The sequence below is a fragment of the Hippopotamus amphibius genome, chromosome 2 (genome assembly GCF_030028045.1).
Source record: "Hippopotamus amphibius kiboko isolate mHipAmp2 chromosome 2, mHipAmp2.hap2, whole genome shotgun sequence".
In the NCBI taxonomy this organism is placed as follows: Eukaryota; Metazoa; Chordata; class Mammalia; order Artiodactyla; family Hippopotamidae; genus Hippopotamus; species Hippopotamus amphibius.
Genome location: NC_080187.1, coordinates 118,847,930 through 118,875,747, shown reverse-complemented (window position 1 = coordinate 118,875,747; position 27,818 = coordinate 118,847,930). Strand labels below are relative to the sequence as shown.

At 39.2% G+C, this 27,818-nt stretch overlaps 1 protein-coding gene across 1 annotated transcript in view; it reads left to right on the top strand.

Moving 5' to 3' along the window:
* LOC130844468 (rho GTPase-activating protein 20-like) overlaps window positions 1–27,818 on the top strand; it is a 94,800-nt gene that overhangs the window by 17,768 nt on the left and 49,214 nt on the right. The window contains exons 8-13 of the mRNA XM_057720704.1: window positions 18–218; window positions 2,890–3,065; window positions 4,452–4,613; window positions 8,182–8,291; window positions 8,835–9,024; window positions 10,251–10,516. Coding sequence (XP_057576687.1) covers window positions 18–218; window positions 2,890–3,065; window positions 4,452–4,613; window positions 8,182–8,291; window positions 8,835–9,024; window positions 10,251–10,516 — 1,105 coding nt within the window. The remainder of the gene's footprint in view (window positions 1–17; window positions 219–2,889; window positions 3,066–4,451; window positions 4,614–8,181; window positions 8,292–8,834; window positions 9,025–10,250; window positions 10,517–27,818) is intronic.

The following is a 27,818-nucleotide window of genomic DNA, read 5'->3' as shown; positions in this document are numbered from 1 at the left end:
GATTTTTCTGCACATAGGGCATGAACATCCCTATGGAATTAAAATGAGCCATCTTCCAGCTACTGTGCTCCTGCAGCGGGGATCGGAGGACTCCACCTCTCCTTCTGCCCTCCAGGAGGCCTTCCCACTGCAACAGGAGTCCCAAGAGATCCAAGGCCGGTTTATCCTGAAACCCAAGCACACAGCCAGGAACCAAGCCAGGAATCAGCAGGGGAAAGGTGAGCCCCTTCCTTTCCTGTAAGTGTCTTCCCTTGGCTCTTGTCTCTCCTGCTATAAACAAACTCATGACATACAGCCGATTCTCCATGTGGGGTTAAGGGAACCGTATAGGCAGGCCCCAATACCCACAGAATCAAGCTCAGAGAAACACCAAAGGTCTGAAATCAAGATCCAACTCACTTCCAGGAAGGTTTTGGCTTTTGGTTTTTTGGTTTTGTTTTTTTTTTTTTAATTCCTCCAGGTACACATCTCCCTTCTCTGTATCCCCAGAGCACTGCCTACATATAATTACATCTGTACACATCTGTGTGTCTTATTAGAGTATGAGCTTCTTATGGCCTGGGAACACATGTTCCCCATGTTGTGTCTAGCATCTCGTGCCTTCACAGGAGGTGGTTAGATGACTGTATGGCTTAGAAAAGACTTCAAATCTATTCTGGACTTAGGCTGAAGTGGCTCTGGGGGTTCTGGTTAGAATTGAACTCTTAATTCTACCCCCACAGCAGTCTCATTTCCACGTTTGCTTCAGACCCAGGTTGTGATTGGAACTGAACGTTTATGGCTGGGGTTTTTAAAAATCTTCCCTCTTGCAATTTTCTCCCCCTACCATTCCAATATTGTCCCACTGATATTTCTTTCTCTGAATAAAATGTTCTTAATTAATCTGGGAAGTACTGGGGCCAGAATAGAATTCCTACTTAAAGTATTTTTATTGTTATGATTGTTATTCTGTAAGCAAAAAGTTTCAAAAATTATATATTTTTTTAATATTCAAACCCTAATCTGAGCATCAGGAAACACTAAACTACATCTTGCCAAGACTGTGTAAGAAAGATGAGGTTGTAAGGTTAGCTTGTTTACTAGTCTCCATAGTTTTCATGGCTATAGCATATATTTTGATTGGTCACAGAGGCAACATGAACTTTAATGTACATTATGAGAGGTCCAACTAAGCCTGAAAGTATCTTTGAGAAAGTATAGGACTCAATGTCTATTTTGCTTTCTGTCTATGCTCATAGAGTAGCTGGATATATAGCTTTATAGCAAGGGATAGAGCACTCTTCTTAGGAGTATTCTTATTAAAGCTGAACAGTGAATGAATACAGTTGTAATACATGAGTACATTTGGATAGCTTTAAAAATAATACAGTCAGGTTAAGAATAGGGAAACCAGGTTGCATAAAACAACTCGACCTATCTAAACATGTATCTTAAACTTCTGTACATGTTAAGGTAGAAAAATCTCCTCCTGGATTTAAGAATGTATTTGCTTTCTTCATTCTCTCCTTTTAAAATGATGGAGGTATACATGCCAGGGCAGGAAGAGCCTAAGGTGGACTGGTGGCATTCGTTCATGACTGCACATCTGCAGGCTGCAAACTCAACTGAAGAATGGGAGTGGGGTCTGCTTTGCAGGGAGGAGACTGATGTCTAGGCTGCCTTAGGCTCTCTGAGGGGGGGAAATTACCTCTGCTAAGGCTGCTATGAGCCATGTCTTGTGTTGAGTAGTACATTACATTATGTAGTTCAATGAAGTGTAGGTAGCATCATTTATGTTAAATTTGAGCAAACCAAAGCTCAAAGAGTTTAAAGTAACTTATCCAACTAGCTGGCAGAACAGGAGCCTTCTGGTTCTCTCATCCAGAACCAGAAGTGTTCCGCCCACATGAGTGGACATGGTGATGCACTCACTATGTCTCAGGAAAGCCAAGTGGATGGGCGTTTAAGGATATTTGGTAAAATGTTGCTCATCTGTTTATTTTCCTACAACTTGGCACCTCTGTTGGCTTTTTTAGTTGGTTATTTAAGCAGGTTTTTTAAGTAAATGTTAAACAGGTTACTTAAGCAAATATCCAGAAAATACTCACAGTTAGGCAGTAGAAATTTTGAACTCAGCTTTTCATTGATGATCACTTTTTCTTTAAAAGCCTGTCTTCAGCTTTCCTTTGACAGGGGCCTGGGTAGCTGGGTAGGGTGTTACAGGAAGATGGCCACCTGGCATCTTACCATATAGCCAGCATTTAATGACTACTTCCCAAGGACCCTGACTGCAAAAAGTCATCTATAGAGCTGCCAGAGGGTTGTGGCCACCCAGAAGAGAGGTCCAGAAGCTGGCTGAGAAGTGGGGTCAGGCAGGATGTGTCATGACAGGCCGATCCTTTTGACGGGAGAAAGTTGACCATGGTTGGGTACTCAGCCAAACAGGAAATCTAAGAGTGGGAAGAAACCTACTACAAAAGTAAATGATTACCAAACTCTGCTTGATTTGAATTCCAAATCTTTTTGGCTTTTAAAATGAGATCTGACACCTGAATCCACTGATAACACTTAACATCAGGAAATTTGTATAATACAGGTTAAGTGCCTCAGGACACAGTTAAGAGGCAGTAGATAGCACTGTCTGGGGAACACTGTCACTGGGAGAATCAGTCCTGAGTCTAATCAAGCCTCTAAGTTTAAATACTGGGTTGCAGGATACGTTGAAGAAGAACACATGAACACCACAAGGATGCAAGTAGCCAATTTCAGAATGTGGGAAATTCTGTACAACAAATGACTCAGTTTTTCTCTCTTCCGGCCACTGCAATGAATATGCTGTAAAATGTAAACCGTGGAAATCAGGTTAAATAAACTACACTGCTATTCGTAATAATCTCACTTCTTCCTTAGATGCAGGCCAAAAGACAGTCAAGAAGAGTTCTGCCAAAAACTGGGCCTTCTGGCGGAGCTTCAGGACTCGCCGGGACAGCCAGGGCCCAGCCCCACCGCCCACAAAGCCAAAACCACTCTTTGGAGTTTCTCTGGAGGATGTGTGCGATGATGACAGCCTGCCCACCCCAATCCGAGTAGGTCTCATTTTGGGCTTCTGCAGCCCTCCTGAGGAGGGGAGCTCTGAGAGATCAAGTGTTCTCACCCAAATCCACCCTCAAATGGAGACGTCATTAGACAGCCCCTGGCTCTGACTGAGAAGTTTTGTTAACACTATTTCAAATAGGATCTGATTTAGGTAGCGCAGAGTCATAAGGCAAATACAACAAGGAAAAGATGTTCTTGGCCATTCCACTGGTTTCAGCAAAGACCCACCTGCACCTGGTCAGATCAACTGTAACGGGCTCTGTGCATATGAATCTCTGAAAACCCACCTCATCCTCATAGTCTCATCTCCTTCCTTGAACTCCATACAAGTCTCAAGTCTCCTTCAGCTGAGTCTACTCCACCTTACCACTCAAAACATCTCACAGAGATTTCATTTGTAATTCACATGCTTAAGCATAAAGATATCCTCTGGCAAATACGAATCATTTAATCCTGACAGAATGTGTCAAATGAAAGTCACAGAGTTTGGCCTCTGTTATCTCAAAGTAGTGTATTGAATTGTCAGTGTTAACATCTGTTCACGGTCCACTATCCCTCCAAGCACTGTCCTAGATGCAGGGATTCTTACGCTATCTATGAAGAAATTTATCACGCTATTAATAGGTACATGCTAGCTCCTACCCCAGTCCTTGCACCTTTCACAGCAAATTTGGGGCTAACTATGATAATTACCATCCCCACTTCATAAATGAAAAATAAAAAAGCCTCAATAAAGTATGTGCTGTGCCCATAGTCACACAGCAGATGAGTAGCATAACAGAGTTCAGAGTGCTTGGATTACCTGACTCCAACATCTGTTATCTCTCTACCCTGTAAGTACAGGACCTGAAGACACAGCAAAAGGAAATGAAAGACTGATGGGAAGGGAATGTGATCAGAGAAGGAGGAGAAGGGTTTTGAGCCTGTTTTAAGAGAGGGGAGGAAATACCGGAAGTAGAAATGGGGTGTACAGTCACGGAAAAAAGAAAAAACAAATGGGAAATGAGTATGGAAAAAGATTTCTACACTTAGGAAGGAGCACCTATATTAGGTAATACTGAGAAAGGAACAGTGGAGGAGGAGAGGATGATTCTACTAACGCCTCAAAGCAGAGAAGTTTGACTTAGTGTAAATTTACTAAAAAGGAAAATCTGATTAAGCAAGTGTGTAAAATGTTTCAGTGTATGAATGTAAAATGGATTGTTGGGTAGAAAATATATTTAGAGACACTGAAAAAAAATTTCAAATTGACTCCAGTCCTTGCAGCTCTAGCACTGTACCCTCATACACCTCAGCTCTGTCAAAAAGGGGGCAAGCTTGTGCTCTGAGCTTGTAGATATGAAATGCTACACAGTTTTCTTTTTTTTTCTCTATAGGATATACTTTACTTTATCAATCAAAAAGGGCCACTCACAGAAGGCATCTTCAGTAAACCAGGCAGTATAAAATCATGCAGAGCCCTAAAGGAGAAGATAAACTCTGGGGACAAAGTGAACTTGGATGAGGAATCTGTTCTTGTGGCAGCATCCGTCTTCAAGGTAGGGAAATTTCTAGCATTATCCACACAGAGTAACTCTGAAGCTATATGACTGGTCCTGCATCATGACTGCCCAAGAACCCTACCAGGCGTAATATAAAAACACTTCACTCACCTCACCGGTTAGAATGGGGATCATCAGAAAATCTAAAAACAGTAGATGGTGGAGAGGGTGTGGAGAGAAGGGAATGCTCTTGAACTGTTGGTGGGAATGTAAATTGATACAGCCACTATGGAGAACAGTTGGGAGGTTCCTTGCAAAACTAAAAATAGAGTTCCATATGACCCAGCAATCCCACTACTGGGCATATACCCAGAGGGCACCATAATTCAAAAAGACACATGCACTCCAATGTTCACTGCAGCACTATTTTCAATAGCCAGGACATGGAAGCAACCTAAATGTCCATCAACAGATGAATGGATAAAAAAGATGTGGTACAGGGAGTCAAGGAAGGGAGGGAATACGGGTATATGTGTATAAAAACAGATGATTAAACCTGGTGTACCCCCAAAAAATAATAAAAAGTAAATAAAAAATAAAACAACAATTTGAATATAAAAAAAAAAGATGTGGTACATAGATACAATGGAATATTACGCAGCTGTAAAAAGCAACAAAACGGGGACATTTGTAGAGACATGGATGGACCTAGAGACTGTCATACAGAGTGAAATGAGTCAGAAAGAGAAAAACAAATGTATATTAACATATATACGCGGAATATAGAAAAATGGTACAAATCAACCGGTTTGCAAGGCAAAAATAGAGACACAGATGTAGGGAACAAACATATGGACACCAAGTGGGGAGGGTTGGGCGGGAATGAACTGGGAGATTGGGACTGCCATATATACATTACTAAGAAAAAAAATACCAAATTGTACACTCTAAATATATGCAGTTTATTGTATGTTAACTATATCTCAATAAAAGTTCTTAAAAAAAAGAAAACTTCACCAAGTCAGAATTGGAGGAAGCTACTTTGGGTGTTAAAAGCCCCACATGTTACATATACTTTCCTTTTTCATCACACAACACCCTCCCCCATTTACTCCTGAACACTCTATGCAAAAGAATAAAAATAATAAATTTCAAAACACACACTTATACACACAGAGTGTTTACCAAAACAAGCTTCCTGCTTGTAATGACTTCCTCGCCACTAATGAAGGCAAAGTTCATATTAAAGAAAATTCATATTAAGCTTTTGGAAACAGTTACAGAAGTTTACCACAGTAAGTAAACATTTGCCTTACCATAAATCAAAAAATGCTCAGTGAGGCCACTGAAATCGCTGACCATTTCATCTTCCTTCCCCTGTCTCTCAATGCCTTTTACTTTAAAGTTAGTGTAGGGATGACTCCACCCTTTGTTCCTCCTTTTTCCTCCTTGTACCACCTTTGGCATCCTTTGTTAATACTTGTTATGTTTAACCCACCACCTGCGGTTATAGTTACATGGTAACCAGCTCCTACCCACGTGCCTTTTCCTATAAATCTGACTTTTAAAGTGGGTGCAGCAGTCAAAATCAGTTTGGAATTCTGAAAATTCAATAGATTCATACAAAAATAGATTGAGTTTGAAATGATACAGCTGAATTACAAGTGTCTAGTTACATTCTACTTGTTAGTAGCTCTGAACAAAAATATGTTAATGTAGTAAACAGGTTATTAAAATTATCTTAGGAACTCAGTAACATGTGGTCTTTCCCTGTCCCCTATTACTGTTCGGTCATAATTCGATTATATGATAAAGAGCGACAGTTTAGAAATGACTTAGAGTTGACCGCTACTACACTCGCACCATAATAATACACACTAGGTAGGCAAACAGCAAGCTAAGTGTTGCCCTCTGTAAGGTACACACATGGAATTGACTTGATTTTCTAGCAAGAGTTAGTAGGCCCTTACCTATTTCCGTGTTATAAGCACAGACTAGCAAGAGGGTGGCTACTCATGGGTACGGTTCTTAGACATTCCCAAAGTTTTCTCTTCCTAAAGTTGACGGACCTTGGTGGAGGATCAGACTTTGCAACCTTGACCTTGATGATACCACGTGTCAAACTAACCAGAGAGTTGGCCTCAATCAGAAATGAATGTATCATGCGTACCGCACCGATTGCCATTAAACTTTCTGTAAACAGAGGTCCAACAGCAAATACCCTTGGCATATTCTGCATGGGTCATGTTCTGGCTTAATGACACTCAGCCCCACCAGTGGACTCTGCAGCACAGGGTCCAGGAAAGAGAGGAGACACACACTCCAAGTGCATGCAGTTTGGTACACATGAGGCAAAGGCCCTGCTGCACCCTCCCAGACTCCCAGAACCAGCCAAAGCTGGAGTGCTGCTTCTCTCCAAAGACACTGGGGTCACTCCGTAGGAAACAGTGAAGAACTTAAAGACCGTGAGTGGGTATTGTATACCAATAACACAGTGAAGGTTTGAGAGAACTGAGACTTTGTCCATTGTCTTCACTGCTCTATCCCCAGTACTCAGCAGAGTGTCTGGCACAAAGAGTAGCTCAATAAGTATCAGAACAAGTGGACAGTTACTGGATTATAATCATGATAGTTGCCTAGAAGCACTTCCTGGACAAACTACTACTAAGAGAAGTCGGGCTATATATTAAGATCAGTGGAAGCAAGGTGTGCCTTTGAAACTAGCAAGGCAATGCAATAATTTCCCCTCAGTCTTGCACAGAAGATTACAACTTCATAAATTTTAATGGGCCCAATTCTATGATATTAAGACTTGTTCCTCAGCCCTCTAAAGGGACAAATTTTCCAGGCCTCCACTTGGGAAACTTACATTTGCATATCACTAGCCTGATACTCAGAGGCCTGAAGCTGCTATACATCTAAATTTTTAATTTCCTTTTTTTAGGAGGATGTGTTCCATTCAAGGAGTTGTAAGAGGTAACATGTAGTTACCCACTGGGGATTTTGATATATTTCAACACCTGCTGCTTAGAAGTCTGCAGAACAAACTTTTATATAGTTATAAAAAAAAAGGAAGACAAACTGTTATTAGAGTAGTTTTTTCCCAAGGAGCACACATACCTCAAGTCAGAAAGCCCAGTTCTCTCTTAAGATGCAAGAGCATGTGGGAGTGTGTTTTTTGGTTATTTTTTTGTTTCAGAACTTCTCTTGCTTGAATTAAGAGCAAGCACTGTGTCTAAAGTAAACAAGCAAAATGGGTATGTGCATTTCTTTTCAAAAAACTAATACGATTTAGGATGAGCTATCACCAGACCTTGTCAGTTTGTGCTACTGTGCTAACATGTACACAAAGAGTAAGTTCCAGGTGATAGAAGGGGCTTTAGCTTCACTCTCTCTACAGCCCAGACTCTACTTTTATGCTTCTAATTTCAGTTGCAGAAAATCCAAGCAATGCTTCTGGATGTGCAAGTCTATGGAGAATCAGAGCCAAGCTCTGTGTGGATCACAGTTTGTGTAGTTGTGAAGGAAATGGGCATTGAACTCAATTTTTCAACTAAATGTTTTCTCTGTAATTTCTCCAACATATTTAACTTAAGACTAATATATATATTTTTACCCATGTAAGGATTTTCTTCGAAATATCCAAGGAAGTATATTTTCGGCCAGTCTCTATGATAAATGGCTTGGTGTTATTGACCAGGGGAACGAGGAGGAGAAAATAGCTGCAGCCCAGAGGTAATGATGCAATAATTACTCAACCCTGTTCACACCTCAAAAATGCAACCAACATACTCTCAGGAAAATATTAGCTTATAGTTTACAGCTTTGTCCACTAAAATAATGACCAATGTCAAAGGGTTCCACTTGATCCTAACCACGGCAGCCAGTATAAAAAATAGACACATGCCTTACTGCTGATATTGAATTCGTGTTTTTCTCCTAATCTTATTAATATGGAATCCTTGACCATTTTATACCTTCTAAATACATGAAACTGCTGGAGATGAAATCCACTGGTCTAAAAAGAGATGCTAAAGGACCAGTCTGCCAGGGGTATATGATTTTAACTTTGTCAAACACATAACTAACCAGAGGAGTTCTTATCTGGATCAGGAATTAAATTCAATGAAACATTTTTGTATGCATTCATGCCTGCAACTCTGTGAGAGTGGAATGTGTACATAGTATACGAAGAAGTCCTCTATTTTCTGTCTTTGTATTTCCACTTCCTAAGCAAAATGACTTGTTTTATTTAGAAATGCATTCTTCTGCCTTTAGTCTTTTAGGCCAGCTGCCAAGAGCTAATGTAGTTCTCTTGCAATACCTTTTTGGAGTGTTACGCAACATTGAGCAGAATTCCTCATCCAATCAGATGACAGCTCACAATTTATCAGTGTGTATAGCCCCAAGCATTCTTTGCCCACCTCATTCTGGCAGCTCAGCATTAGAAAACGACTTCAGAAAAAAGGTAATAAGATCTCTCATTTTTATGCCTTATGGGAAGGGGTCCCCGCTTTGAACCTGAAGTTTGTGGTATTAACTCTGATGGACCAGTTTTTTAAAGTGCACATTTTAATTACACTCCCCTGGAGTGGCAGAGTCCTTCTCTGGTGGGATATGGGAAGGTGGGCTATTAAGCGGGAAGCTGAGAGCAGTTGAGTCACTTCTCCTTTTCTATCTAGGAGACCCAAACAATAGAAAGATGAGAGTAGGATGATATGATAGAAAAGAATCTGGGCTTTGAAGTCTGAGAGCCAAGGTTCAGCTCTCAGCCTAATCACTGAAGGATGTGTAAACTTGGGCAAAGTTTCCAAGCCATGGTTTCATCATTACATAGTGATGCCAACACCTTGCGGCTCCGGTCACTGCTGGCACATCCTAGGTGGCTCGGGCAACGTGAGCACCTGTGGCTCCACACATGCTGGCCTCCCGCTGGCTCGTTCAGAAAAATACTTGGCTACTATTTCACCTCCACTACAGGATGAAGAAACTAGTAAAAGATTTCAGAACATCCTAACAGAGCCACAACATGCCTAATAGGATCACAGCTCTTCCCTCAAGCTTACCCAGAGCAAGCATGAGGCAAGGCAATGCAGTTAGACAAGCAGACATGTTTTCTCTCCAGCTGCTTCCTTCTTTCACAAAAAACCACTGAAATCTCTGCTTCCCATATTTCAGATATGTCTTAACTGAAGTAAACCACACAAGTTTTTCTGTATTGGATACTTTATAAATTTTAATAAGATGTTATATATAAATTATATCTCAATAAAACTGGAAAAATTTTTAAATAAAAATAAATAAAATTTAATAAGAGAATATACACCTTGGCCCCAAACATTCTATGTGGGTTACTTGAAAATTATCCTAGTATTAAAGACGTAACCATCATTACAAAAATGTTCGCTATTTAAACTAGCCCACAAATTATAACTTTAGCCCACTGATTGAAAGAATTTTAAAATCTGTGCCCAAAGTCCTCTTGAAAGTATTGGTTATTTCTTAGAGAAAACTGGTTTATAAATATGTATGTCTGTGTGTGTATATATATATATATATTTTTTTTAATCAAGTCTGAATTTCTCTCAGGATTATTTTGCTTTTTTGTTATAGCCAAGATTCATATATGAAGTGTGATTTACCACTATGCCATATGTAAAATAATACCTTGTTTTTTGCCCTTTTGTGTAACAGATTTCTTTTGTACAATTTCTCATTGAAAACTGCCTCAAGATATTTGGAGAAGATATCACTTCCCTCTTTGAAGAGAGCTCAATGAGTTGTGATAGTAGTGATATCACTGATAGCCGTGAGAAGGCTGCAGGTACTGTGAATAATTTAACTGGCCTTGATGAGAAAGACAGCAAGGCTGCCAGGGGTCACGGCAGATCTTTAGACTGTGCTGTCCTGGAGCCTAAAGCACATCCCAAGGGCAACGATTTCCATGTGCTCCAGGTCAGGTGAGGTTTCACACTGTTGTGAGAGCAAAGAAAGGATGAGACAGATCTAACTGCAAGAAGTTGCAAGCACAGCATTAGGAGACATCACGGTATAATACAGCATTTGGTTTTTCAAACAAAACTTTAAATGGGACTGATATATGTATCACATGTGCTCTGGTTGAAACCAGAGTGAGAGGCCCAGAGCACTGCTTGGTTTATTCCCCTCTCTCTCCTTTTTCTGGTCAGTGGTTCCTGACGTACCACAGGTACCCCGTGTCTTTGAAATAGGTTGAAAAGAACCAGCATCACTGAGAGAAAAAGGACTTGACTTCACGTCAAACAGCCTTTCCAGACTATAACCTCATGTGCCTCTATTTACCAGCTGCGTTAACTTCAGCCAGTTATTCTAGCTCAGTTTCAGTTTCTTCGTCTCTAAAATGTGAATAAAAATAATGTCTAAATCTTAGGATTATTGAAAAGATTAAATACAACAATGGATGTAAAATAAATTTGTAAAAAAGCAATTAATGGGGCCAGTAGAAGTTTCCATGAGATCAGAGCTAGTTCTAACTGAGCCTAGCTAATCACAGCTAACTGATAGCAGTCCATTTTATGCGGCAGCATTTAGATTCAGAACCTGAGGACATGTGTCATGAGTTCCTTCATATTTTTCACATTTCTTGGTTTTATGACATTTACCTCACTGCTTTGAGGAAACCGTTAGGAAAAGCCATTTAATCAGGCATTGAGATGAGCCTAATATCTGAGAAGATGCTTATCCTTAGATAACTGTTTGTTTTTCATTTCATCAGTGACAACAGAACAACCTCTTGAATCCAAGACAGTGAGAGAGATAGTGATTTACAAAAAGGCACAACTGCAGGATGATGCCAAGACCCCGCCTAGCATGGGTCCACCCAGCGACGTGTCTACAATTTTCTAAGTCCCCGAAGGTTATAATCTCCATAATCACACTTGACCCTTCCTTTTCCTCTCTTTAGCCACCTGTCTACAATTTTCAAAGTCACTGAAGATTAGAATTCCCCATCACACCTGACCCTTCCTTTTTGTGTATTTCCTATAATACCTCATTTGAATTTTATTAAAGGCTTTTTCTGCATCTATTGAGATGATCATATGGTTTTTATCCCTCAGTTTGTGAATATGTATCACACTGATTGATTTGCGTATAGTGAAGAATCCTTGCATTCCAGGGTATTCATGGAATACTTGCATTCATGGTATATGATCTTTTTAATGTGCTCTTGGATTCTGTTTGCTCGTATTTTTTTGAGGATTTTTACATCTATATTCATCAGTGATATTGGCCTGAAATTTTCTTTTTTGGGTGACATCTTTTTCTGGTGTTGGTATCAGGGCGATGGTGGCCTTGTAGAATGAGTTTGGGAGTGTTCCTCCTTCTACTATATTCTGGAAGAGTTTGAGAAGCATAGGTGTTAGCTCTTCTCTAAATGTTTGATAGAATTCACCTGTGAAGCCATCTGGCCCTGGACTTTTGTTTCTTGGGAGATTTTTAATCACCATCTCAATTTCAGTGCTTGTCATTGGTCTGTTCATATATTCTATTTCTTCCTGGTTCAGTCTTGCCCCCAAATAGTCAAAGCAATCTTGAGAAGGAAAGATGGAGCCAGAGGAATCAGGCTCCCTGACTTCAAACGGTACTAAAGGCTACAGTGATCACGACAGTATGGTACTGGCACAAAAATAGAAACATAGATCAATGAACAGAATAGAGAGCCCACAGATAAACCCACGCACATATGAGCACCAAAGGAGGCAAGAATATACAATGGAGAAAAGACAGCCTCTTCAATAAGTGGAGCTGGGAAAATTGGACAGCTACATGTAAAAGAATGAAATTAGAACACTTCCTAACACCATACACAAAAATAAACTCAAAATGGATTAATGACCTAAATGTAAGGCCAGACACTATAAAACTCTTAGAGGAAAACACAGGCAGAACACCCTATGACATAAATCAAAGCAAGATCCTTTTTGATCCACCTCCTAGAATAATGGAAATAAAATAAAAAATAAACAAATTGGACCTAATGAAACTTAGGTACCATTTGCACAGCAAAAGAAACCATAAACAAGACAAGAAGGGATTTCTTAGGTGGCGCAGTGGTTAAGAATCCGCCTGCCAACACAGGGGACACGGGTTCAATCCCTGCCCCAGGAAGATACCACACGCTGCAGAGCAACTAAGGCCATGCGCCAAAAAAACAAAAACTAAAAACAAACACAAGACAAGAAGACAGCGCTCAGAATGGGAGAAAATATTTGCCAACAAAGCAACGGACAAAGGATTAATCTCCAAAATATACCAGCAGCTCATGCAGCTCAATATCAAAAAAAGCAAATAACCCAATCCAAAAATGGGCAGGAAACCTAAATAGATATTTCTGCAAAGAAGACATGCAGATGGCTAACGAACACATGAAAAGATGCTCAACATCACTCATCATCAGAGGAATGCAAGTCAAAACCACAATGAGGTATCACCTCACACCGGTCAGAATGGCCATCATCACAAAATCTAAAAACAGCAAATGATGGAGAGGATACAGAGAAAAGGGAACCCTCCTGCACTGTTGGTGGGAATGTAAGTTGGTACAGCCACTATGGAGAACAGTATGGAGGTTCCTTAAAAAAACTAAAAATAGAACTACCATATGAGCCAGCAATCCCACTCTTGGGCATATACCCTGAGAAAACCATAATCCAAAAAGAAACATGTACCACAGTGTTCACTGCAGCACTATTTACAATAGTCAGGACATGGAAGCAACCTAAATGCCCACCAACAGATGAATGGATAAAGAAGATGTGGCACACATATACAATGAAATATTACTCAGCCATAAAAAGGAATGAAACTGATTTATTTGTAGTGAGGTGGATGGACCTAGAGTCTGTCATACAGAGCGAAGTAAGCCAGAAAGAGAAAAACAAATACTGTATGCTAACTCATATATACGGAATCTAAAAAAATGGTACTGATGAACCCAGTGACAGGGAAAGAATAAAGATGCAGATGTAGAGAACGGATTTGAGGACACGGGGTGGGGGGTGAAGGGGAAGTTGGGACGAAGTGAGAGAGTAGCATTGACATATATACACTACCAAATGTAAAATAGATAGCTAGGGGAAAGCTGCTGCATAGCACAGGGAGATCAACTGGATGATGGGTGACAACTTAGAGGGCTGGGATAGGAAGGGTTGGGAAGGAGTCACGGGAGGGAGGGGATATGGGAGCATGTGTATAAATACAGTTGATTCACTTTGTTGTACAGCAAAAACTGGCACAACAAGGTAAAGCAAGTATATTCCAATAAAGAGCTTAAAAGAAATATCTCTTTGAGAACTCTTTTCACGAAACATGTGCATGATTTTGTTCAGTCTGGATTAAATCCTCAGATCCTGTCCAGAAATAAATGAATTTCCTGGCAGAAGGATATACATGAGGCACCTTAAACCAAGAAAACACTGTAGATCACTGAATGAAAGTTAAGACCTTACAAGGTCGCAGCTCATCCCATTTGAGTTTTCTTTGTCTTGATCCCATGTATGCATATTTGAGAAAATCTTCCCACAAAATATCTCCTCTATCTTCTATTCCTACCATATTATGTTTTTTGTATTTTACTGTACATTTTTATATTAATAAAAGTGGGTTAGACAACCATTTTATTTGCTTATGATTCATATTAACACTGGTGGTGGCTCATCTGGCAGTCTGGGTCTCAACTAAGATCACTTACGCACCCTGCAGTCAGCTGGCAGCTCACCTGGAGCTGACTTACATGTCTGCTGGTTGCTGTTGGCTCTGGGTCGACCCCCATTGTCTTCAACAAGCTAGCCAGTCTTCTTCACATGGTGGAAGAAGAGTTCCCAACAGCACGAGAGGCTTTTCAAGAGTCAATGTAGGAGAGCACTCCACAAAAGACCACAAAGACAATGAGTTATTCATTATTTACTGAGGGCTATTCCTGTAATCTACCAGACATGAAAATCATAACTCGACAGCATTACTACCACACACCTCCCTTTATTCATCCACTTTCAACCCTCCGTTCTTCAGAACAGCACTTCCCAAGGGGTGTTAGGAAGTGTGGTAGAAAATATCTCTGAAACAATAATTGATTTTTTTTTCCTCAGATATTTCTTGCCTCTACCCTCCTCCCTGTCTTAAGCTGTCTTAAGAGACAGCTAGATCATTTCCTCAGGGAACAAAAGTTACAGAAGAATATGAGGGGAAAAGAGCTCTTTGTTGCTTATCAGTTTTGAAAATTTATTTCAAACAAAACAAAACAATTCATGGCACAGAGTAAAGATTTAGGTGGAAACCTCATGGGAAAAGCCCAAAACCATTCGATGTATGGAACATGTGACCCATTTCCTGAACAGAAACCAAGAGGAATCAGGAAGCCCTCACAGAACAACTAAATGACATGTCTAAGAAAGATGGGGTGTTGTACATTCATGCAGAATTTCTTGTACCTCAACATGGAACACATCAGTGAAGTTATTCCCATCAATCTGAGAATGGTATGGAAGGAACAAAGCCACTGGAATTGAATGACACGTCTCAGCAACAGTTGTACAGACCAATTCCCTGGGACCAGATAGGAATTAGGACATCTCAGCAGATGCCCAGCATACACAGATGACACAGAGGATAAGTTACATGTCGTCTCCCCACTCCATAACCTCCTAACTCCTTGGCACTAGAAGACTCCAGCACATGGACACACTCATGGAGAAAACCGATCTTGAATTTCTGCCAATCTGGGAACAAAAGATTAAACTAGAAATCAAATGAGTTATTTAAAAGTATAGAACAGTACATATCTTACATATATCAGTTTGTAGACTGAGATTAGTACCAATACATGTTGAATACTTGATCCACGCATTGTTTTCCTAGAAGGGGTTCCATGATCACATAGGTTTGGGAAATGCTGTATTTTCTTTTCAGAAATCAAAATGCCCATTAACATATTAATGTCTTAGAGAAGACCCACAGTACAGAAAACACAGTATTTTCCACATTTATTTGACCTGGGAGATCCTTTGGGAGGAACCATATTAATGAATGAATTAATAAATGAATATATTAATAAACTTTGCTCTACATTTATCTTCTTAGGTCATAGAAGATCCTCCACAATGCAACCTGCTCCAGTAATCAGTTTTCTCTTCACTATTTCCCAGTGTAGAACCTTTTCTTTAGCTAGGTCAGACACTCCACTGTTTCCCGAACAAGATACACTCATGTTTCTACATACAATTATCAACTACCCTTGGTCTCTACATATCCACAGACTAGGTAGCCACTTGGGTTCTACTCTCCTAGAAATTTCACAAAGCTGTCCTTGACCATTCCAGCTCAAATTAATTGTTTTTTTTTTAATAATGCACGAGCATTTGATTTCATTAGACATTGGCTCATATGCTGCTTTGCAACATCAGGAATTATGCTGGTATGTTTATACATAGCTCAACAAATCCAAATTCCTGTGGTAAATGGTTATACCTTGTGTTAGTTTTATATTACTTTTAACGCCTGGCTAAATGTGTACTAAAAAAAATGTCTGAATTTGTGAGCTTTTCTAAGAATATAGAAATTTTACATAGATTGGTAATGACTGCAAATTTTAAACCTGAAGAGGTAGAACACAGCACAAATGGAATTTCAGTGGGTGGCAATAAGACATCAGTTTGACTAAAGTGTTTTAGATATAGTCATATCTTCACAGTCTACTATTCACAGGTTCTGGGATATACTAGTTTTATTCATCTTGCAAAAAATGGGATATTGGTGTGATGTATTTGGGAATAATTACATGCTTGTGTGAAATTTCTTTTAAATAGCAACAATTCCATAATAAAAGGGGCAAAAAACATAGTTGGGCAGTGCAACTGTGAGTTTTTGAGCCAATAAAGATATACAAAAGTCCCTCAAATTTGAAAAGAAGAAATAATAGGAGGTAAAGAAAAGCTGAAAATAACTAATTTGTCAGTTGTAACTCATAGAGGAGATTCTTGCCATGTGGAAATGGTCAATAAATGTTTTTCCCCCTCAGGATGCTCAAGTATAATGTATCATTGAGAAAGTCAATTTATTAAATTTTAGAAAATTTAGGAACTGATAAACTATAAAAGGACCCAGTTGTCTGATCCAGAATGTACAAAAGGCAATTAAGACTTTCTGATATTGGTCTTTACCAGCTGGTAAGATCTGTATAATCATCAATCAACCTGCATTTAATGATGTAATTAAGATGAAACATTTTCAAAAGTACAGCAAAGATACTGAGGATGAAAATCTTATTTTATTTCAGAAACAAAGCTATTCATAGGCTACCTTTATGAGAAAACTAATCCTCTTTATGGTAATTAATTACTATGATATATTGAATGGAAAAAATATATATAATATGTATAATACATATATTCAACTTTTATTCCACAAAAGCAACATGTAAGAATTGGGGGGATGGAGTATATATTTGTACAAAAAGCCATCTTTTTTCAGAAAGGATTGGGCAATGCCTTTCATATTTCTCCATCATTCCTCCCATGCTAGCCAAATGAGCCAGTAGGTACTCTAAAGATCTGTAGTGAATGGTGACTGTATTTTCCACTTTTATGCTTTACATGTCCACAGCATAACTGGTGCTAGGAAGACACTGATTTCTTTTTGGCCTTGGGTCTAAACGTCAGTATTCATTTGGTTGGCTAAGTCTTTCCAAAGAATGAAATCATTCCTTTGTCATGTAAAAGAAACTACTAGAAAACAAAATTGTCAAAGGAGGAGTTATAGTTTCCTAAAATGGGAAAAGAGAAACTACTTTGTGACAGTGGGAGTTTTTCCAAAATGCAGAGGTATAAAACGAGTTGGAAAAGTAAAATAAAACAAAACGATACTGACTTCAGGATAACGGATACCTCTGTGGATGAAAGGAAGAGAATGGGATATAGGAAAGGTGAAAAAGAGACTTCAAGCATATGTATATTATTTTATTGCTTAAAAGATTTTTAAATGCTAACATTTTGCCGTATGTTTCCATTTTTTTAAGAAATAGAATGTTAATAGGTAATTTTGTTACATAAATACCCGCAACACACTAATGCACGCGTGCGCGCGCACACACACGCACACATATACATTTTTATATATAACATACAACTTTATCCAATGAATAAATAAAACAGAAATTTTTATCATTCAGCAACTTTATTCTTTTCCTTAACATATGTTTTTGTGATTTCTGTATACTGATACATGCAGGCCCGATTCACTCAGTCTAGTTGCTGTATAGTAGTATTCCATGATAAGAATCACGCATTAATCTACGTACGTATTGGACTGGCCAAAAACTTCATTCGGGTTTTCCCATGAGATGTTACTTTTGGGCCAACCCAATATATCTATCTTGCTCAAACTTTCTAGAGACTTGACTAGTTTACTAGCTTTCAAAGGAATAGATTTTTAAAATTATCTCCATTAATGTTTTTCCTAGATTAATGTGTTGTTTTTATAATTTCATTGCTTCAACCTTCTTACTCTTCTTTTGATTTCTTCATCTAGCTTCTTAGATTAAATGCTAGCTCATTTACTTACAATAAATACATTTAAGACTATTCATAACTTCTAGGTACTGCTTTAGCTACATCTCATAAATTTTTTATTTTTATTTTTTTAGTAATTTAGTTTTTTTAATCATCATTCAGTTAATACATTTTATAATTTCTTTGTGAATTATTTTTTAATCCATTCATTGTTTAGGCTTTTTATTTTTTCAGGGTTTCCATTACTATTTATAATACTTCATTTCTAATTTAATTACATAGTGATCAGATGATATGTGAATCACTGTGATTCTTTATGACTGAAAGTATATAGTAAATTTTATACATTTAAAATGTTGAATGCATTCTCTGTTGGGTTCTCTTTTGGATACAGAGACATATACGTTCAAAATCATGCTATATGTGTTATTCAAATCCTCTGTTATATATTCTCCAAATAAGTAGTTTCTAAGAGAGGTGTTAAATTCTGCCATTATGATAATGAGTTTGTCAACTTTATTTTGTAATTCTGAGTTTCTGTAGGTTTTGTGTGTGTGTGTGTGTTTTACAGCTTGTCTGCGTTAAGTATACATAAATTTATAATTTTTATACTCTTTTCATACATATTCTTTATTCATGTTAATGCTTTTGCTTCATCTTGTATTTTGAGCGATACTGTTATACCAGCTCTTTTTTGGTCCATATAGCCTGGCATATCTCTTTTCCTTTTTTTCTTTTTCAATGTTCTGTTTTAGGGTAGTAGGTATGCATGGGTGTGGCAATGTGTGTATGTGTGTGTCAGTGTCTCCTATAAAGAGCATGTAACTGATCTTTTTATATGCAAGCTAATAATTTGATTTTTAATTTAATCAGAATCATGTACTCCATTTACATTTACTGTCACTATAATGTATTTGGAGTTACACTCACCATTTTATTCCATGGTTTACGTTCATCAGCAATTTCTCACGGCTTCATTTCTCCTCCTTTCCTAACTTTCCTTGGATTGGTAAACTGTAGACTAGTGTTTTCCCTATTGATTTTTATTTATACACATTAAAATTTCTCAGGCATTATCTCTTTGAATATGCTGCTATAATATTCCTCTATTTTGCTAGAATCCCATTAAAATTTTACAAAACAAGGATTCTTGAAGAACACCATATCTCAACAACTTTTTCAATTTTTTTCTTTATGCTGCATCCTGGGTATAATTCTTAGTTCTCTCTTCCAGTTTATTAAGTCTTTAACTTTGTTCATTCCAGAGTTTATACTTTCAGTTTTATGACTTTTTAATGCTGATATATTTTCTGGGGTTACTAATTGGATCTTTTTCCTATTCACATATATGATTTTATCTTTTTAAACAGAGGTCATTCCTTCCTTTTCCTCTCTGATCCTGGTACCAAGAAGTAGGATGCTTCTGTAGTAAATAACTAAAAATGTGGAAGGGGCTTTGCAACTGGGTAGTGAGTAGAGGCTAGAGTTTTTGAGATGCATATTAGGAAAAGCCTGAATTGCTGTGAAAGCAGTATTGCCTTCTGAACCTCACCAGAAAGATCTTTAACATCCATATTTCTACTAACATTCTGTTCATGATTATTTATGTATTCTCAAACTCTCCTCTTTTCTTTCTGAACCCTTGCTAGAATCTAGAGACAGTCTGTATCTTCTTCAAGAATACATAAATAATCATGAACAGAATGTGAGTAGAAACATAGATGGTAAAGGTCATTCTGGTGACGTCTCAGATGGAAATGAACATGTTACTGGAAACTGTAAGAAAAAAATAACCATGTTATAAAGGGCAAAAAATTTGGCTGATCTGGTCTTCTAGTGTTTTGTGGAAGACAGAACTTGCAAGCAGTAAAAATGAGTATTTAGTTCAGTGGCAGGATTTCCACTACTCTGTCTTCCAGATCACTGATCCATTCCTCTGTATCATTTAGTCTACTGTTGATTTCTTCTAGTGTATTTTTCATTTCAGTTATTGTATTCTTCCTCTCTGGCTGGTTATTCTTTATACTTTCTCTTTGTTAAAAACTTCTAACTTCTCACTCTGTGCATCCATTCATACTGTGGAAAACAGTATGGAAGTTTCTCAAAACCTCCAAAAACAGAACTACCACATGACCCAACAATTTCATTTCTGAGTATATATCTGAAAAGACCAAAAACTAATTTGAAAAGATACATGCACCCCAATGTCCATAGCAGCATTAATCACAATTGTCAAGACATGCAAGCACCTTAAGTGTCCATCAACAGATGAACGGAATGTACATATATACAATGGAATACTACTCAGCCATAAAAAAGAATGAAATTTTGCCATTTGCAGCAACATGGATGGACTTGGGGGGCATTATGCTAAGTGAAATAAGTCAACAAAGACAAATACTACATGGTATCACTTATATGTGGAATCTAAAAAAATACAACAGACTAGTGAATAAAACAAAAAAGAAACTCACAGATACAGAGAACAAACTAGTGGTTACAAGTAGGGACAGGACATGAGGGAATTAATAGGTACAAGCTATTAGGTATAAAATAAGCTACAAGAACATATTGTACAACATGGGAAATATGGTAAATATTTTATAATTATAAATGGAATATAATCTTTACAAATTGTGAATCACTAAATCACATACCTGTAACTTCTATAATATTATATAGCAACTATGCTTCAATTAAAAAATAAAATTTAGGGACTTCCCTGGTGCTGCAGTGGTTAAGAATCCACCTGCCAATGCAGGGGACATGGGTTTGAGCCCTGGGACAGGAAGATCTCACATGCTGTGGAGCAACTAAGCCCATGCACCACAACTACTGAGCCCACGTGCTGCAGCTACTGAAGCCTGCATGCCTAGAGCCCATACTCTGCAACAAGAGAAGCCACTGCACTGAGGAGCCCCAGCACCACAATGAAGAGTAGCCCCTGCTTGCTACAAGTAGAGAAAGTCCTTTCACAGCAACAAAGATCCAACACAAAAATAAAACATAAATTAAAAATAATTTCTTTAAATAAAATAAAATCTAAAAAAATGGGTATTTAGCTGAGGAGTTTGCTCAGCAAAAACATTAAAGGAGCAGTGTGGTTCCTCCTGACTGCTTACAGTAAAATGCAAGAAGAGGGAGATGAACTAAAGAAAGAATTGTTAAGCAAAAAGGAACCATAACTTGAAGACTTAAAAAATTCTCAGTCTACCCATTTTATAAAAAATGAGAAAGCTTGTACTGAAGAAAACACTGAGGGTATGGCTAAACAACCATTTGAAAGGAAGATTAGCAGGGATTAGAATCACAAATTTATTCAGCTACCTCAGCAAAAACAAGGGATAGAGATGGGACTCTACTAGCAGAAACACTGCCAGTTAAGGAGACTGAGACAGGATGAAATGAAAGAAGGCTGTCAACCTTAGATTCTACAAGACAGGACCGCAGAGCTATTTGGGTGCAAATGTACACTATTCTTTAAGAAAAGGGAAGCATTACTCCAAAGGCCATTCAGAGATCATTGGCGCTGCCTCTTCAGCTTCGAAGGGTAGGGCCATCACCTTGGTTTCAACAGGCCAGCCTCCTTTCCCATTTCTTTCTTCTGGAGTGGGGAATGTCTATGCCTGTCCCACCACTGTAGTTCACAAGCACATAAACTGTCTGGTATCACAGGTTCACAGCTGGAGAGGAATTTTTGTTTCAGGACAAACTGTACCTTGAGTCTCATCCATATCTCATTTAGATGATATATTTAGATTAGACTGTGAACTTTAGACTTAAGAGTTGATGCTAGAATGAGTTAAGGCTTTGGGGGTTGTTGGGACAGAATGAACGTATTTTGCACATGATAAACACATGAATTTGGAGTGGCTAGAGGCATATTTGAACTGAATTGTGTCCCCTCCCCAATTTTATATGTTGAAACCCTAATCCCCTATGTGACTGTATTAGAGATGGAGCCTTTAAGAAGATGATTAAGGTTAAATGAAGTCAGAAGGGTGGTAATCTGATACACTGGAACTGGTGTCCCTATGAAAGAGGAGACATCAGATTCCACACCCCCTCCCTCTCGACATATGAGGACAAAGTGAGAAGGTAGCCCTCTGCAAGCTAGGAAGAGAGCCCTCACCAGAAGCAGACCCTGCGAGCACCTTGATCTTGGACTTCCCAGCCTCCAGAACTGTGAGAAAATAAATTTCTGTTGTTTAAGCCACCCAGTCTTTGGTATTACATTATGGCAGCCTGAGCAGACTAAGACAGCATTTTAAACAGACAAAGTCATTTTAAGACTGCTCATTTTTTCCATTTTTATCTGGAATGAATTCATCTTCTGAATGGTTAGTTTTTTACTGTCTTCATAGCTCCTATTTTTTAGTTTGATGGCTCCCCTTGAATAAACATTTTTAAAGCTCTTTTCCTGCCCTTGTCATTCTCATTTCATGTTCTTCAGCTGCCCCCTATCTAGCCCCCTGAAGCTACCAGCCTAAAGAAAGACTTTTATATCAGTAGCACAGAGCTTCATCAGCACGAATATTGGGAATATCGGAGTCAGTCCCAGTGCTTCAAGGCTAGGTCTATTTCATGCCTTATAAATGGTTCCCTAGGCAGTTTTTCAGTGTTTTGAGCCTACTTTATTTATAACAACTTAGGATTTTCTGGTCTCTAGTTAGTAGATCAGAGCTATAGACTAGGTGGTCACAACTCCTGGACTGCACACTTGCATCACTATATGACTGTATTAATCACGTCTTTCTTTTTTGCATTCTGATGCTTTGACATCTGACACCTTGCTAGCTTGAAAGAACTGCCCCTCCCAGTGTTAGCCAATTCTTAGGAAACCAAAAACAAAAACCAAAAAAAACCTCTCCCTTGCATGCACCTTTCAAATGTAAACCAAACAATCCAGAGCCCACATCCCCAGTGACTTCCTTTATTGGGCTCTTACACTCCAGACCAATATCCCCTTGTCCCAATTCCTCCAAAGGCTAGGTACAGTAAGTCCCCTACATACAAACCTTCAAGTGCGAACTTTCAAAGATGCAAACATGCGTTCACACGTCCAATCACGTACGTTAGTTCACGTGTCTGGCGTACATTTTCAGGTGCGGGCATCCTCTACAAGTGGTTGTACTTTTGTGTACCTTACCATACAGTACTATATAGAGTACAGTAGTACAGTATCGTTATTTCAAGCCCAGGATGTCCAGAAGCAAGTGTAAAAGCGATGGTGATGTAGCTGGTACTGCTAAGAAGCGCCAATACATAACGATGGAAACAAAAGTGAAAAAAATTGAGTGGAGTGAGATGAAAAGATGGTAGACGTCGCTCATTTTTATAACATGAATCGTTCGACTAGCGGCACAATTCCAAAGAACAAAGACAAGATCATGGAACATGTGAAGTCTGCTGTGCCGATGATGTCGGCAATAATACCAAAGAAGTGTGGAAAAGTGATGGAGGAGATGGAGACACTTCTCACTGTGTGGATGCAGGTTCAGCATCAGCATCGAGTCCAGCTCAGCTTAATGCTGATTCAAGAGAAAGCTAAAAGGTTTTATGAAGACTCGAAGAAGAAACACAGCGAAGAATCAGAGGACGCATCTTTTGATGCCAGCCATGGCTGGTTTCATTGGTTCAAGGCTACAGCCAAACTTCCCAATGTAAAAGTAGGTGGTGAGGCAGCAAGTGCAGATACTGTAGTTGCCCAAGAATTTCCTGAAATGCTTTGAGAAATTATTGATGAAGGCACATATTTACCTGAGTAGGTTTTTGATGTGGATGAGAGACGTCGTCCTGGAAGAGAATCCAGACCACAGTTACATCAGTAAGGAGGAAAAGCTGATGCCGGGCTATACAGCAGCAAAGGATAGGCTAACTGTTTGGTGGCAATGCTTCCAGCGATATATGAAGCTGAAGCTTCTCTTAGTTCATCATTCAGACAATCCAAGAGCCCTTACAAACACAGCCAAGGGCTCTCTCCCTGTTGTGTGGAAGAGTAACCCCAAAGCCTGGGTTACACAGGCCATTTTCCAGGACTGGTTTTTCTACCACTTCATCCCAGAGATAGAGAAATATTGCTTGGAGAAGGACGTCCCATTCAACATTCTTCTGCTGTTCAACAATCTCCGGGCCACCTCCCCCTGCCCCCCAATTCATGGACAACTTTCATCCCAGTGTCAAAGTACCGCATCTGCCACCGAATGCTACATCACTCATCTAGCCTATGGACCAGGGAGCTATAGCGACTTTCAATAAATATTATTGATGTCACACTTTTCGCCAGGCAGTAAAGGCAAGTGATGAATCGGGAACAAACCTGTGATAATTTTGGAAGGACTATAACATCTACAAGGCCATAAAAACACTGACTTTGCTTGGCGTGAGGTTACGGCTGTTGCCACGAATGGGGTTTGGAAGAACCGTTGCCTGCAGTTTGTTCACTATTTTCCTGGATTTGAGAAGGTGGATAAGGAGTCCAAAGAGGTCTTCAGCAACTTAATGACCCTCAGTGAGAAACTGGAGCTAGATCTGCAGGAGGACAATGTCACTGAACTCCTTGCTGTGCAACAGGAAGAGCTTACTAATGAAGACCTGATGGAATGGGAGGCCCAGAGAAAGGACGAAGAGAGAAAAGAGGAAGAGGTAACTGAAGAATTGAAGAGATTCACAACACAGGAAATGGCAAGGGGGTTTTCTTTATTTGAGGAGGGACTGCTAGTTTTGGAGGCACAGAACCCAAACACAGAATGGTACACGAAGGCTGCAGCAGCTGGTCAGAATGCAATACAGTGCTACCGTGTCATCTATGATGAGAAAAAAAGAGCTGTTACCCAGACGTCACTGGATCGTTTTTTTAAGAAGGTGGATAGAATTGAATCCAGCAGGGAACCAGAACCTGTGCCATGAACATCAGGCATGAGTGAAATTGCAGCTTGCCCTCCGTCTTCTATTGCGGACGATCCTTCAGCTCTACCACCTCCCACCTCCTCTCCCTCCTCCCGTCAGTAACTCTTCTTGCCTGTTCACGCGATGCCAGTCCCTGTACGCCAGCTGTTGTACTGTACTCCTGTACTTTTCAAGCTACTGTACTATACGATGAAAAATGTTTCATTTTTTGTGTTTGTTTTTTATATATTATTGGTGTGAAAAGTATTATAAACCTATTACAGTACAGTATTATGTTAGTTGGGTACCTGGGCTCCCTTTGTTGGACTAACGAACAAATTGGACTTACAAACGCTCTCTCAGAAGGGGACGCGTTCATAAATAGGGGATTTACTGTACTAGACAATAAAGCCCTACGCCCCCAGGGACTGCTGAGCCTCTTCAAACTAGCCAATCGTGAACCTGTTTACACGGCCTCACCTGTGCCTTCCCTTGGAAACCACAGTAAAGGCTCCTGCCCATGATGTCCTCCACGCCCTCTGCCTCCTGACCAACTGTGCGGTCCCCCTGCAGGGTGTGCTGTGCCTCCTCTTTCTAGGGATCTGTGAGAGTTCTTGCTTCATAAACATTCATTTCCTAGTCTGCATGTCTTACCATACCTTATTAAAATAAATCCCAAGTACCATCAAGGCTATGATGAACTACTTGAATGACAGAAAAATAAAGTAACTTGCGGTAGTGGAAAACACATGTCTCTGTACTTGGTTAACTCTAGTCCATTTAACACCATAACTGCAAAGTTTTGGGGGTTTGGGAATGTGTGCTTTTATAATATTGTGAACCCAATAGTTCAAATCAACATTGGATTATTACTTTAAAAACATAATTGCATTGGAACTTCCCTGGTGGTCCTGCGGTTAAGACTCCGTGCTTCCACTCAGGGGGTGTGGGTTCAATTTGTGGCACAGCCAAAATGTAAAAAGAAAAAAAATGTAATTGCATTAACAATACATAGTTTAAATGTGAGGTCTATAGGAGCAAACAGCACAGGGCGCTTTTCTAATTGAAAAAAAAAAAAGCTCTCCCATTAACTCCTGAATCCAATAAAACTTCCTCATTTTACACTGAATTTTAAACACCCAGTATGTATTGGGGAAAGTTCTAAACGCTTAATGTTCAGAGGTGATCCAACACGTCCGGTGTCCTGCCCCCAGTAATGCTTCTCAATCTATCCAATTATTTCAACTACTCATCACACAGCCTCTTCACTCCACACTGGTGAGTCTCCCAATGTCAATTTCTGTCATTCCTGCTCCAGCACGTGTGCTCACACTGTCACCACTCCTAGATGGTTCCCTTCTTGTCCTTTTCCTTGTCCGAATCCGACATATTGAGTGCTGGCTTCCCAGTGAAGGCTGTCTTGATTTGTTCAGTCACACTGTCATTTACTCTTCTGAATTTCTATAGCCTTGTAATCATTTTCGCATAATTTTTGTGCAATGGAGTCTTTAAGCCACGCACCTTTTAATTTAAAAATTTCTGAAACTGAAGTACTTCTCTGTGTATATATGTGTTTTTGTTTTTCTTCCCCTAGTGATTCAACCAAATGTGTTTAAATGAAATAACACACGTACAATTCTTGGGTTCTAGAAATGGAGAAAATAGGAAATACTGATTTCTCAATGGTTCTCAGGTAGCCCCTCCACAGCACCTCCGGAGCCCCCAGGAGCAGGGCTGAAGCAGTAGGAAATTGAGGGAAACCAGTGGGGCCCTGCTCTGGTCACTCCTACAACCTTGAACAAGCAGCTCAACTTATTCTTTTTTTTTTTTCTTTTGGTGGTTTTTGCTTTACTATTTTATTCATGCATCTGAACAAAAGGTTTTGTGAGCCTGAAAATATTTATGTAAATGCTTAGTATGTGATAGCTTGGTCTCTCTCATTAGATTCCAGGCTTCTGCACCCAAAGAGCCTGGCACAGTTATGGCCAGATAATTGGGTCAGCTTGTTCCTGACGGGTTCATGTGCAACACGCAGACTACATCCACAGTGATCATTTCTCTTCATCTTTTCAAACAACTCTATGCCAGTCTCCTAAATGTTAGTTCCTTTCTGTGTTCTCTCATTTTCTTAAAAAATGGTGTCTTGGGCTTGCCAGAATGAACATGAATTACAGCTTCATTATGTCTTTATAGATAGCAACTTTGGCTTTCTTGCCAAAGCACACAAATAGATTTTAAGGAGATCTGCAAATGGTTATAATTTAAGATCAGAGGGTACTATCCTTGAGATAAGATTAGAATTTGGCAGGAAAAAAACACAACTTTTATTTAGAAACTTGGCATCTTGAACATAGAATTTTAGTGAGGCAGAATTTCAAGTTAGACACTTGGGATGCAAGAAGTAAAGGTTGGAAAACTAGAAGTAGATGAAATTTGAAGAGACTATGTAGTGAGTGAATTTACACCTTAAACTGTTGTCTACTTTCCCCCCTTCATTTTGTTGTACTGAAATTTGTTTATTTATTTGTTTATTTCAGGCAGAGAGAGGGAGAGAGAGAAAGCATACACAAGCACTTCATCATAAGAAACTAGTTTAAATGTTCATGAGGGCTGGCAAGTCTGAGATCTGCAGGGCAAGGGAACGGGCTAGAAATTCAAGTAAGAGTTAATGTCACAGTCTTGAGTCCAAATTCTGAAAGCTGGTCAGGCAGGTGAGAAACTCAGGCAGGGCTTCTACACTGGAGTCTTAAGGCTGAAATCCTTCTGCTTGGGAATCTAGACTAATGTTGACCAAACTACTGTACACCACAGCCTAGTCAAGTTGACATAA